This window comes from Nicotiana tabacum, unplaced genomic scaffold (assembly GCF_000715075.1).
Source record: "Nicotiana tabacum cultivar K326 unplaced genomic scaffold, ASM71507v2 Un00001, whole genome shotgun sequence".
NCBI classification, from domain to species: domain Eukaryota; kingdom Viridiplantae; phylum Streptophyta; class Magnoliopsida; order Solanales; family Solanaceae; genus Nicotiana; species Nicotiana tabacum.
Window position 1 is genome coordinate 2964305 of NW_027438239.1, and position 14854 is coordinate 2979158.

General features: G+C 33.0%; 1 protein-coding gene and 1 pseudogene across 1 annotated transcript; one reads left to right on the forward strand and one right to left on the reverse strand.

Annotated features, from left to right (window-relative positions):
* The first annotated feature begins 1086 nt into the window (after positions 1 to 1086).
* Positions 1087 to 5703, forward strand: LOC107774377 (putative disease resistance protein RGA3; annotated as a pseudogene).
* On the reverse strand, positions 2452 to 9025 carry LOC107774373 (peptide methionine sulfoxide reductase B5-like). Its single transcript, XM_016593872.2, has 3 exons — positions 8668 to 9025; positions 7911 to 8067; positions 2452 to 7604 (listed from the first exon to the last, which is right to left on the reverse strand). Exons 1-3 carry the CDS (start codon positions 8889 to 8891, stop codon positions 7452 to 7454), a joined length of 534 nt encoding a protein of 177 aa, XP_016449358.1. The 5' UTR covers positions 8892 to 9025; the 3' UTR covers positions 2452 to 7451.
* Positions 9026 to 14854: the final 5829 nt, after the last annotated feature.

Here is a 14854-nt window from a genome sequence, read left to right on the forward strand (position 1 = left end):
AAGATGAACAAATGAGAGGTATTATTTGGCTTTAGACTATTATTTGCTTATATGAAAAAGAAAATACACGTGTTAACATATTATTCGTTCATTTGCCATTTAAGTGGCGTTTGGACCTCACGCACAAAGAGGGTGTTTGGATGAGCTTAAAAGCTAGTTAAACTAACTTTTAAGCACTTTTTTTATTTTCTGGAGTGTTTGGCAAAAAAATAAAACTGCTTAAAAAAACCAAAAGCAACAAGTTGGTTGACCTCAACTTCTCCGATTTTGGCTTAAAAGCCATTTTAGTTTGACCAATAAAATTACTTTCTTGTCCATTATAAATTTTCATAATACCAAAATTACCCTCAGTCAAAGAAACCCTAAAACATCATACTTCTCCAAGACAACCCCTCCTCTTCTTTCCTCTTCCTCTCTGCTTCATATAGAGGTGTTTAAAAATTACACCTTGGACGAGTTCAAGTGTATCTGATCACCCTATAAGTTTATATATTTATTTTACAAAACGTGCGAAGTTTAAAGGGATGCATGTAATTATGGTAATTATCAATCATTTCCTTTTACTTTAGTTTTTCGTTTTTGCCAACCAACGTTGATGTTACAATTTATGTTAGGTGCCATGATATTGAATGTTTTTATCTTACAACTTTTTTTCCGTGCTTTACTTGATATTCCATGTTTCTTTTAACGTTGCTGCGGATGATATTATCTTTTCTTTCTCTTTTATTTTTTATTTTCTCACTTTCTTTTACATTTTAATGAGTTTAGGTTTCTTGTATCATAAATCTGGGGAATGCAATTCGAGATGAACGAATCAAGTTATATAGAGGTCTTCAATATTTACTATAATTTTTTCAAAGGAATCATGATTTAACATTTTAAATCACTCTATTCTCCCTGATAGAACATTCGACACTATTCTTATGTACTTTAGGCATAATCTACCAATTTTTTTTTTAATATTTCTTTTATTTTGGATGGTCTCTTGATTATTTACTTGTCACATACTATAGTGGTCATTCATTTTAGACAAAAAATTTTAAAAAAAGAAGAGGTCTTTGCACAATTATCTTGTGAGTTTGTATTTTGTAGGCAATCAATCACCAGTAATTAAGTAACAAGAAAATAAGGGATATAATTTAGTAGGAAACTATCTTTTATGTTTTGCTATAAATTTGCTTGCTCTTCTAAGTCACAAAGCAATCTCTCTAAGTACCCTCTATATCCGTTATCACGCACCTACTTGTCTGCTTTCCAATTCCTCCTGAGAATGCAATATATGGCAGACTCGGTCCTATCTTCTGTTTTAAAGGAGATCCTTGAAAAGTCCACCCCATATGTGCAGAAGTTCTATGATCTCTGAATTCACTACCAACTGCTAGAGCTTTTCTAGATGATGACCACATGTGATGGCAAAACTGGTGGGGATGTTTCTATCATCCCAATTGTAGGTAGTGGAGGGCTTGGCAAAACTACTCTAACTCAACCAATCTAAAATGATGAAAAGGTCACCCATTTCTTTGACATAAAAATATGGGTTTATGTGTCTCACAATTTTGATGTAAGTAAGCTCATAACAAGCATCATACAGTCTGCAACTAAAAGAAAGTGCCAATTCTTGGAGATGGATCTACTTCAAGCTCAATTTCAAGATTCATTGGGTGGAAAGAGATTTTTGATTGTTTTGGATGATGTATGGAATGAAGACCAAGAAGAGTGGGATAAGCTGCAGAGGTGGATGTAACGTAGGAGTGCCGGGTTCAACTGAACCTAGTACTTTCGACGCGAAACATAAATCTATGTGTAAATATCCACCAAAACTACAAAAACTAATAGGTATGAAGTATGAACCCATAACTTTTAAAATATAATGGGTTCAATGTTAAGAATTTTGGAGGTTGAGTTCAAATCCTAGATCTACCTCTGATAAGATGAGTGACTTATTGCAAAGTGCAGCAGAAGGAAGTAGAGTCATTGTCACTACATGGAGTACCAATGGTCGCGTCAAATCAATAGTGGGAACTACTTCGCCCTATTGTCTCCAATGCTTGAGTGAAGATGATTGTTCGGTTTTGTTCAAGCAATGAGCTTTCAGCGAGGAAGGAGTTGAGCATCCTAATCTGTTGGAGATTGGAAAACAGATAATCAAGAAATGTGGAGGTGTACCTTTGGCAGCAAAAACATTGGGAACTTTGTTGAGCTTCAAAAGAGAAGAAAGCGATTGGTTGTTTGTGCAAGAGAGTGAGCTTTGGGGTCTTAAGGAATGTGACAATGGCATACTGCCAGCTCTAAGGTTGAGCTACTTACATTTTCCACTATACCTCAAGCAATGTTTTGCATTCTGTTCATTGTATCCTAAAAATTATGAAATTCAGAAGGAAAAGATAATCCACACATGGATTTCTGAAGGCTTGATAACATGCCATGAGAGAAACAGACAGTTGGAGGATATAGGGCAATAAGTATTTCAATGACTTGTTGTGCTTATCATTCTTCCAAAAAGTCAAAAAATTTGATGAGATTGACATAGCAATATACAAGATGCACGATCTCATCCGTGATCTTGCTCAAAGCATTGGGAGTAAAGACTTCAAGATGTTGGGACATGACGTTGCCCAAGGTAGCATGGCACGGGCTTATCACCTGTCAATCCTTTGTCATTCAGATCCTGCTTCACTTCCAAAGGAATTGTATGGTGCCAAAGATCTGCGCACACTCCTATTCTTGTTTTGCACCCGAGACGTCCCTTCTTCTTTTCCACTGAACTTCCAATACTTGCGAGTCCTGGATTTAAGTGGATGTGTGAAAAAGGTGCATGAGTTGAATAGTGATTTGATATGTTTGAGATACCTTGATCTCTCAAACACTTCTATTCAATCACTCCCTCATGCTATCTGCAACCTTTGTAATATGCAAACCCTGAACCTTTCATCTTGTGGTAATCTACTGGAGTTACCTTTTGGCTTGGCTAATATAACTGGCTTAAGGCACCTTAACATAGTGGGATGTGAAAGTCTGACTCGCCTCCCTGCTGGTCTGGGGAATTTTCAGCTTCAAACTTTGCCTTTATACATTGTGGGCAAAGAGATTGGAGAAAGCATCAGTGAAATCATTTGTCTAAACTTAAGAGGTGAATTGAGTATAAGGTGCCTGGAGAACATCAGAGACAAAGAAGAAGCTACACTGGCTAATCTAAGAGCGAAGAAATATGTTGAGTTGTTAAGTCTCCAATGGGGAAGAGGGAACGAAGAGAAGATAGTGAAGCTGGCAACAGGATCTACGTCATATGAGGTTTGCAGAGAAGTTGATGGTACATCAAGATCATTACAAAGTGATAATGACATTGTCGTGGAGTGTATCCTTGAGTGTCTTCATCCACATGTAAACCTCAAAAAACTATATATCAAGGGATATCCTGGATTCAAATTTCCAGATTGGGACCTCCCTAATCTAGTTCTGATTGTTTTGATAAATTGTAGAGGATGTGATACTTTATCTACCCTTGGGAAGCTTCCGTTTCTCAAAACACTTTGTCTACAAGGGATGGATGGAGTTACACATATCAGCGAAGAGTTTTATGGAGTTGAAACCCTGAAATTACCATCTCTGGAAAAACTAACAATCAGGGATCTCCCCTTCTTTATGGTCTTGCACAGACAATGGAGCAGCATTTCCTCGCCTGCAAAAGTTAGTTGTAGCTAAATGTCCTAACCTCATCACTGCTCCAACATTTCAATCTCTTCTTTATCTGGAGCTCCGTGATTGCCACCCTAGCTAAGATCTTGGAGCCTGGATAATATGTCTTCACTCTCCCATCTTGTAATTGATGCACTCCGAGGTTTAGTGCATCTTCCAGTGAAACTTCTGGAGAATAATAAACCTCTGGAGACTCTGGAAATACTTTCATGCAAAAGTCTCTCGTTTCTCTTCCTTCAGAAATAGAGCATCTCATGGATCTGAAGTCACTGATCATTAGCTACTGCGAAAAACTAACCCATTTGCCAGTTGGAATTCGAAAGCTGAAAGCTTTGGAGTACCTTGATAACAACGGGTGCACTGCTTAGTCATTGCCGACAGAAGAAATTGCAGGATTCAACTCCCTAAAGAGCTTGTCCATTGAGAATTGCAGCAACCTGATTTCTCTAACAAGTGGGTTCCTCCATCTAACAGTCTTAGAACAGCTCTCATCGTAATGGTTGCCCTCGGTTATTAACTTTATCTACAGATAGTTTCCAGAATCTCTCGTTTCTACGGGGCTTGAATATTATATCCTGCCCTGAATTACGCCCATTACCACTTAGCCTTCAACATGTCACTACGTTGGAAAGTCTGGTAATCCATAGCAGTCCTGATCTTGCAGATCTTCCTGACTGGCTTGCTAAACTTTCTTCTCTTAGATCTTTAGCAATTTCAAATTGCACACATTTGATGTCGTTGCCAGAAGGATTAAAACACCTCAATACTCTTCAGCATTTATCAATTCAAGACTGCCCTCATCTTGAACGGCTTTGCAAGAAGAAAGGTAAGGAATGGCGAAAAGTAGCTCATACACCGCACATCTATGTTGGTTCACGTAAGAAGAAAGGTAAGGAACGGCTTTTGACTCCATACTGAAGGCTGAAAGCAGCAAACATCTCTTTACTCCACATTGGGATATCAGGGTAAGCCATCATTACCTTTGCATTTCCCCCCTCATTTTCGGGTGCAAGTCATATACTTGCGCCAGTGATTTCTAGCTGGTGCAGGATTTTTACTTCTCTTACTGTCTTTATAAATTTCTTTGATGCATGTAGGGTTCCAGTATATCTATAAGTACTAGTAACAATGAGTATAAACTTTTTTTAAATCATAGATATTTTCTTAAAAATTTACATTTGAGTTAAAAAAAAGAAGGAAAGCTTAAAAAAAGTGTTAGGTAAGTGAAGAATATTGATTTAGTTAAATGACATGAATAGCAATTTAAATAATTTAGCTCTTCATATTACACTTTAAGGGCACAATTTATGTAGCCTATTATGTAAATTTGAAAAATAATTTTATATATATGATGAATTAATAAAAGTATTGACTTATATTATTTTACTAATTAATTAATTAATTCAAAATTTAAATTATTTATTCTCACATTAGAAAATACCTTTTTTTTCTTGTTTATTCGAATAGTTAACGCTAGCTCATACCAAATTTCAAGTATTTAGTAATTATTATTTTATTCAGCCATATTCTATTTTTAAATAGTAAAATGATCAATATATATAATGTTATTATTTTATGTACTTGTTGGTTTAAAAAAATTGGCTCGTGAATGGTGAAATAGGTAAACTAATAACCATGAGATTAATTAGCATGTTTTCTCTTGTTCTTTCTCTTATTACTCCATTTTTTGTGATCATCAAGTCATAGCAAATCTTAACTATATTTAGCCTTTATATCTTAAGACTAACATCTTTATGTTGCAAAATTATTGTATGTTTTTTTAGATAGGCAAAGAAGTTTTAAGAATCTGTTTCTAACATAATCCTACAAGCAAAGAGGTTTTAAGAAATTGTTCCAACATAAACCTAGTTTACGTGATAATGAGTTGGACGAAATTCTTGACGACGTAAAATTTGATAAGGAAAATAATGAATATAATAAATTGAATATCCTACATGCAATAGTAGTAGACGAATGAAAATCAAATTATTAATGATTTAATAAGACAAATTTTATTTGATTACCAAATCCTAAAAATTAGAAAAATAAGTAAATGACTATATTGTCTAGTGTGAAGTCATATTTTTAAAGGGCAAAAAAGACGAACGATATTTCACTAAGGGTTTTCATACTTTTAATATAGTATAGATATATAGAGTATAGATAAATAGATGCTTGCATAGCGTATTTTAGTAATAATACAAAGATAACCCAATCTTTGTTTTTAATTTGGAACCAGAGCAAAAACAAACAACTTTTCAATGCTATTCTATAAATTGTAATGTTATCATCATTTTGACCCTAAACATATTCCCCTTCATCTAAGAATCTTTAACTATTTTTTCCTCCTATGTTATGTTCGTTTTCTTTTCTACAATTTCTCTCATTTATGCCTTTTAAATTATATCCTTTAATTTACTTTCATTATTTTACCTGGTGCTATTTTTTATATTTGTATTAGATATTGTTAGGTATAATCCATCGTCTGTTTAGCACAAGTTGCATAGTGAATTAGTATAATGATGGTTAATATATGCTCTGGATGATAAATTTGTAAAATAATTATTATAATATTAGTTTATAATTCGAAATATCTCACCCAAACAAAATTAATTTGAAAACATACACGTTTGCAACAAAAAAAGTAGTGACAAACTTTAGAAAGATATCTATAAAGATTATGAAATCCAGAAAAGCTCTAACTTTTCTTTGGCTTCACCTCTGTAATATATCAATAGCCAAGGCTTTGATGTAGCAAGATAGTGAAAAACCAGCAAGACGGTGCAAGAGAAATTATGGCATAAATCAACCAAATCTTTGAGAAAATAAGAAGATAATCAATTGCACATATATTTAGCTACCATGTCCTCAACCTATGTGAACAATAAACAAATATCTAATACAAAAAGAATAAAATAAAATAAAACTATATTGAGATGTGTAGTATGTGCATATTATATATTATCAAACATTCTTTACTAATCCTTGAGTGATGTCCATCAAAATCATAGTTACCACACCCTGGGATAGAATACTCGGCATAAACCCCTTTGCGAAACCCTACTAAGTACTCTATTCATCATAAGATTTATTCAAAGTGCTTATTGCCAAACTATAGCTACCAATCCTCCTCTTAGATCTCATCTTCGGGAGAAACACCAAACAATATTGTCAACATCAATATTTGAGAACACATATTAAGCCTCCGATCTTTGAGAAACTTTTACAACTATTCTTTATACTAATTTGTTAGGATTTATAGAAGTAAAATCCTATTTAATTTTAAATTCCTAATATAGTTCGTAAAATCTATCATATAAGGGAAGATTTAATAGGGGAAATTTTAGTTGATCTAAAATTCTAAAATAAGAGAAATAATTAAATGACTATTTTGTCTAATGTGAAACTAATTTTTAAAGGGGAAAAAAGACAAACGACATTTCGCTAAGGGCTTTCGTGCTTTTAATATAGTATAGATATAGATAGATTTATAAATGCAGTGCCAATTGTTAGAGAAATAAAGTACTTGACTTTGATACCGAGTTGTTTTTTATGCCAAGAAATATATTAGTAAATCAAACACCTAAGTTCTGTGAAAATTACTGTACTACTTGAACTAGTAGAAGTTCTAAATTATTGTTGTTCTTTGACGCTACATTAAAGAGTGGTGGTGAGTTTTTTGTATCCAAATATAATACTGTCATTAGCAGAAAATAAAGCATCAATCTTTGCGAGACAAGTGCAAGAGAAAAGATTTAAGAATTTGGTGGTTTGAACTTGAGGGATATACTATTGACACAATGGCGCTCATTTGTTGGGGTACGAAACCCTTCACCTTTAAAAACATGACCAAGATGACCCCCACAAGCAGCACAAGTTATCTCCATCCTCATCCCATCTGGGTCGGGCTGAAAATCATGCAATCAACTCAAAAATGCTAAGAGCCCGATAATAAAATCATTAATGAAGAGAGATATTAAGCAATGGAGAGGGAAACAGGAAAAGTTCTTGCACTCTTGCTTTTCGCTTTGTAATTTTAGCAACTCTAGCATTAGAAATGAGGTTGATAGAGCACTCATTTCTAACAAAGAGGTTAAGGCTTTCGAGTTATCAAAGGAGCAAAATGAAAACGAGCTGTGGTACAACGATCTAAAAATATTTAGAAAGTAAAAAAAGAATAGGGAAGTAGCATATATAATTGAGGAGAAGCTCACATTGCGATTTATGGCCCCGGGGAGACCCTCATAAAAAGAAGGCCAGCCACAGGGTGAGTTGAATTTTGTTGCAGACCTATAGAGGGGAGTTCCACAACCAGCACACAGGTAGGTGCCTACACCAAAAAACTTGTTATACTCCCCGGTCCCTGGATTCCTGTGAATTAATTCTACAGTAAAAATCAGGGATTCCAATCATTTAATTAAACGGTAGGTGCCTACATCAACTAGCTTGCTTTGTTAATTGTTGTCTAAAAGTTTACTCCTTTTCTATTGGTTCTTGCTTTCCCCACTTTTTTCTTCTTTCAAGCATGAGTTACTACTTCTCCTAGTAAGTGAATCCAATATTATGTCAACAAACAATACCACCAAGCAGATAAACTAACCCAGAATTTTTTTTCTAAAAAAAGTTTACAACAAATCCAATGATAGCATAGGTAGCAGCTTAAATCATTATCGGTCAACTATGCCTCAATCTCAGACTAGTTGAAATCGTTTGTTCTATTCAGGCTTATTTCTCCAATACTACATAATTTGACTATTAAAATAAAGTTATAAGATCTCCAAAACTGGAGTTCCCTAAATGTCACAGACAAGCAAATGTCTAACCAGAAAAGAAAGACTCCTATACAAAACAACGAGCCGAATATTGCAGCAAAAACTAAGTTTTAATCCCAACTAATTGGTATCACATATATAAATTAAAATAATATACGCAATAGAAGGTAGAAGAAAGGGAGATTATACAGCAGCATACTCTGTGCCTTTCTGCCTCAGAATCCGGAATTGCTCAGGGGAGAGAATGGCACGCCACTCCTCCTCTGACTTCTGAACGGACCCTGCTCCAGCCATTGCTACAACTCTGAATTGGGTATTGGACAGGCCATGAATGTGGACTACTTTTTTCGGTTGGAACCTGGGGTTGAAAATCAGAGCTTTTGAAGGAGCAAATGTTGAGAATTTCAGAATCTGAAAGTCCATTCAGATAACTTTTTTTCTTTTGGTATATAGGTTAGTAGTACTATTATCTTGCAACTATTCTGGAACATCTAACCTTATGTGGCTAAAACACCACAAGTTTGTCGCCAACGCAACAAGAAAAGATGCAGTAAATTGTCAAATCTAGCTTGCGATTTTTCAATTTTTTGTTTTGTTTGTTTATACTTAACATCTTTTGACGTTATAAGAAAGGGTGGTCCACATGATTTCTTTTTTCAGATTACTGAACTTAAATGGAAGTGGTAGTAATTTTATTACGCAACATACGCATGTTGAATTGATTACGAATATGATCAGTGGCTTAACAATTCACCGGAAAATTATGGTACTGTATTGTACATAATTGTTTATTTCTATATATTTAGAAAGGTAAGCAATTATGTTATCTATTTATCTCTGTTTGACTTTGTGCAATCGAAGGTTTTGAGCAACTTTTTAATCTATATTATATTAAAAGCACGAAGGCTCTTAACAAAATATCGTTCGCTTTTTTTTGTCCTTTTAAAATAGAGTTTACGTTAGATAAAATAGTCATTTCATTATTTTTCTAATATTTAAGTTCATTAACAACTATTAAGCTCATTAATTATTTTCCTAATATATAAAACTTAAAATTTTCAATTCCTTTAATTATGGAATTTCAAATAATTTCAACTAAAAGTAGGAAATTTTCGTACTAGGAAAGTTTCGTGGAGTATTAAATTTCTCCTTGCACTTTCAATTAAAACTAGAAAAGTTTTGGTTAGGAATTTTAGATTCTCTTTAGGTTTAGGGGGATCTTTTTGGTTACGAAAATTTTGATAGATTAATTCTTTATAAAAATAATAGGTAACATCGATCACTTTGCACTCCTTTTCGGTTTAGGAATCCTTTATATATATACACTATTTGAACTACACACAATTTTATCTCATATAAATTCTATTCTATTTCAAATTATATACCTGAGTACTTCAATGAAAGAGGCTAAAATTTTATATTTTGATCATCAAATTAAGGATTTTCATGTTCTCTTTCTTTGAGCAAAATTCTATTGTATTAGTAGTTAAATTTTCCTTCACGTATTTGTATTAGTAGTTGAATTGAATTAATGTATCTGTATTAATAGTTAAATTTTGCATTCACATGTTCAATTAATACATTTTTATTTTGGTGTTCTTAATTGAATGACTGTACTTTTTATCTTAAAAATTTTTGTACCAACTTTTCAAAAGTCTTTTGTTAACATATAAGTTTTTGTTTCATGCATTGGATTTGATGCTTTCATTTCTGACTTAATGTATAAATTTTGTACAAGCTTTTTGGATTAGGCATTTAATCTAAGTCTTTATCCCTTTTTATTTACATCATTGATTATAAGTATTATATTTTTATCTTGAACACAATTTAATTCGTTCTTTGAAAGTGTCAAGTTCATTTAATTCCATGTAAGAAAAAACCATCCTTACTTCCCTGTAAAATTATTCTAATGTGAATGTGTCTTCTAATTTAAGAATATTATAACTCAAAAATAATTATTTATGGATAAACATGTATCATTGTAATATTGTCAGATCATGTTATCTCTCAGTTATGTACTATTTCTTCAAAATAACATATAAAATATTGTTATTTTATGATGAATAATAGATAAAACTAAAGCATATTTAGTTTGAAAATTGATGTTGAATATAATTTGGTGATATTTGAAAAAGAAAAAAAATAATATTTGAAGTTAAGTTGAAAAAGCTTATTCGGAAACCACGTTCCAACTTATCATTTGCGTTGTTTCCTATAAAAAGAGATTAAAGTTTATATACGAACTAAATATTATTATGAGCAATGTTAATACAAGTTAACACACTATGCCTACTTTGCTTGGACATATACAGAGTGTAATTACAACTTTGTCTAATACTATGAAATATATTTACGACAAGTAAAAAAAAAAATCCAAACAAGTTAAAAGAAAAATAGAACACTTCTAAATTCCTCACGCAAATAAAAGAAAAATAAAAACATGCATTCCCAAAATTCATACATAAATAAATGAGAAAAATATGTTTTCAATAAAGTAAAATTAACTCAAATAGCTGCTCATCCAACCACTTAAATTAAAAATAGCCGATAAAGGTATAATATATGTATAATTTATGTATTATATATATATATATATATATATAAAAATAGCCGATGAAGGTATAATATATGCATAATTTATGTATTATATATGTATAATTATGTATATTCAATGTATAATCTATGTTTATAGCTAGAAAAAGTAAACAATGAATATGACCGGCTATTTGTGTAAAGATCCCTTCAAAAAATAATTAGATTTTGTTCATTTCCTAAAATTTAAGCTAAATAAAAGAAAAAATATATTTTTTCAACAAGTAATAGAATTGTAAATAAAGAGTAAATAATTTATTAAAAAGGAAATTCTAATTAACTACTTTTGACATGGAAATTTTTGAGAACATTGCTCCTTATCAAACAAAAATTTATGAGTCTTTTCTTAACCCTTTTGTATTTACGTTTTAAATTTTTAATATGTTATGTTTTTACTTTGAATACAACCTAATTTCTTCTTAAAAAGTGCCGAGGTTCATGTTAATTTTATGTAAGAAATGAATCATCCTTACTTTTTTTTATAAAATTATATTTAACATTAATTTTTTATTATAACTAAGAATTATAACTCATATAATTATTTATGGATTAACATATCCTTTAGCGTTGACATATCCTCGTATCCTTCAATCATGTACTATTTCTTTAAAACATAATACATACTCCCCCCGCCCCCATTTATATAGCATTATTCGAATTTTGATAGTCAAACGAGTTTTTCTTTGATCGTAATTTTTTATATGCCTTCTAAATAGTTAGATTTTTAAATAATGTGACTATAGTACTTTTGAAGTAGTTTTTAGATATGTAAATTTAACGAATCTATCAATATCAATTATTTTTAAAAACTTATACTTTTTCTTTAATTTTTATTTATGCAATATAATACTGTCATTGGTCAAATTGGTAGTCAAATTTGTATTACTTGTATTTCAAAAAGATATTAGGCGAGATATACCAACATAATATATTTATATCTTATTTAACAAGATATTATAATTACAACTATTATATAACTAATTCAACTAAATTCATCATCTTTGTATATTAAGAAGATATTTTTTTCAATGTATACAATAATTTATTTTTTTTGTATATATTTTATATCGATTGATATAAAACACACGTACACTAAAGCCAATATAGCAATATAAACAAAACTCTTTTATCTTGAAGAAGTACAAATCCCTGCTATTGTCAAAATTTATGGTCTACCGCGTTGAAAAATTGTCCTTTTGACCTTTTTTGCTCATCAGTTGCTTGACCATAACAAATTACTACTACAATTCTAAATGAAAAGGAATTAAGAAAGATAAAGAAATTGTACTCATTATCTGCCTTTTTATCCCTCATTCCAACCATTGTTCGTAAATGCTAGTAGTAGTCAACTAGCAGGTAATTTCTTTTTTACTTTTAGGACTAACCACCATTTTGTTTTTGGTTCAGAGGACTAACCTACATAGTATCAAGGGTATATTATATTATACTGTGTAAAGGAGTTACTTGCTGTAAACCTGTCGGGATGTATGGTTAATTATTGTGCCAAATGTATATGTATGTAATGAGAGTTTCTTTATTAATTCTAATGCTGATTTCAAAAGTAAAGTTTATTTATATGGTGTAAACGGAAAGAACGAAATGCTGCAATAGCATAGTTTGTTTTTTTTTAAAAACGTCCAAAGGGTGAGTCTAATGGTAAATGTTTTTTCATTCTTAGCTAGATATCTTGAGTTCCGAGTTCTGGGAATAATTTTCATCTATATATGGTGCAATATAAATTTATTTATATCTCTTAGAGAGATTATTACTTAATTATAATTTCATATTACTATTACTACTATTTAGAAATGACAGTTAAATATTTGTCATGGGACGAACACTGGTAAAATGGAAATTATAAATGTTTGTTATGGGCATTTTTGTATTTTGGTCTTCGATTTAGCCCTTTCAATCGCTTCAATTTCTTTGACACGTAGTTGGTCTTTATGTTTTGGTAGGTGTATAGGCCAAAAACCGCTCTAAAATATTTAGGGTAATGTATCGTTAAGGAAAGAATCAATCGAGAACGGCCAGGGCATAGCGAGGTTCGCGGTAAAGAAGGCAGTGATGGCCGAGGTCGAGCATCGTTGATGGGATAGCAACGGCTAGTTTTCGGAATAAGATATTAAAGAGAATATTCTAGTAAATATTCTCTGCACTTGTACTATTAGGATTTGTTAGGGATATGTGTAAAAGATATAAGGGAAAAATAAAAGGAAGGGAGGCATGTAATATTCATTTGATAAGAACACTTTTTGAGAAGAAGATTCCCTCTCTCTCTCTGGTAAAAATACAAAGATTACCTTTTGATAAAGATTCTTGCTCATATTATTCCAAACCTTTCCACCATATCCGAGAATTGTTCGAACAAATCTTGGGTCTTTCTGTCACTCATCATTGTCAGGAGAAATATTCGTCCAATCCATCCATTATTGGGTGAATCATTCTCCCTATTTACTTAAATGTCATTTATTACTATTTATTGCTAGTTACACCTCTATTATTGCTCACACTTTAAGAATATTTTGTATTTATTATCATCAACCCTTTATGGGATCTGTCCCCATCACCCACATGCCTCCAAGATTTGCATCTAGTATTATTATCCTTAACTAGATTTAACCCAGTATTACTTAAATTTAATAGTTTAGCCGAAAGTTATACTTTTTGGTCAAACAATTTAGCGCCGACTGTGGGAATTTTCTAGTTAAGCCATTTAGTTTCGTCTAGATCTACAGTCGGCACTTGTTACTAACGTAAAAAAAAAACACAGAAAACAAGAAACCTTTTTCTCTCTGCATGTATACATCTAATATGGCGGGTAGCAAAAAAGAAAGAACGAGAATAATGAGTGACCTCCCGACCAACCTCATGAACATCATTCATGAAACTTTTGAAGCAGTGGAAGAGGACACGATACCCAATGCCTCTCCTAGGCGAGGTGGATCAGCCCATCCCCACCGCAGCATCACAAAATCTCTTGGTAAGACAATCTCCACATCCGTGGGAGAGGAGGCACCACCAGCGATAAAGAAACTCCTTGAGGCCTGGCTAACTGATATACTGACCAGCGTCCTCTGTAAGCCTGTTCGGGACGCGGCCGCAGAAAATGCGAGAACATGTGTTACGCCACCAGTGGACGAGTAACATGATCAACCTCCCCTTCCTCCCACAACGACAGGTATCACTCACAGTGTTGTTAACAATGCAGGTGACGACGCTCTCACGGCCATTCTGAAAAGGATGGAGGAAATGGAAAACGAGAACAAAGCACTTCGGGACCAAATGAGAGAACACCAATGAAGGATCGATAAAATATCGGGCGCCCCTAAGCTATTGCCGAAGAGAGATACCGGTCGGTTCGTCGAGCAGCCGTACAATGATAGTGCTGCTCCACATGCCATACCAAAGACCTTTAAGATGTCACCCTATCTAAAAATATACGACAACACAACCAACCCTGAAGATCATGTGACCCACTATGTCACCGTCGTGAAGGGCAATGACCTTGCCAAGGAACAAGTATCCTCCATTATGTTAAAGAAATTCGGCGAAACTCTCACGGGAGGCGCATTAACCTGGTATTCGCAACTGCCTGCACGCTCTATCGAAACCTTTGAGGAAATGGCCGATAAGTTCGTAATGGCCCATGCCGGGACCAAGAAGGCCGAGGCTAGAGTAAACATCTTTGCTATTAAATAGTCTTGGGGAGAGGGGCTGAGGGATTTTCTCGCCCATTTTAACCGAGTAAGGATGACCTTGCCAAATGTATCGGAAGGAATGGCGGTAGCAGC

Bases quoted from the DNA above. Each gene is read 5' to 3' on its own strand.
- LOC107774373 (XM_016593872.2), bottom strand. From the start codon at position 8,891: ATGGACTTTCAGATTCTGAAATTCTCAACATTTGCTCCTTCAAAAGCT. The intron at 8,068-8,667 runs GTATGCTGCTGT...ATTAATTCACAG, and splicing joins CTGAGGCAGAAAGGCACAGA to GAATCCAGGGACCGGGGAGT. The intron at 7,605-7,910 runs GTGAGCTTCTCC...CATGATTTTCAG, and splicing joins CCGGGGCCATAAATCGCAAT to CCCGACCCAGATGGGATGAG.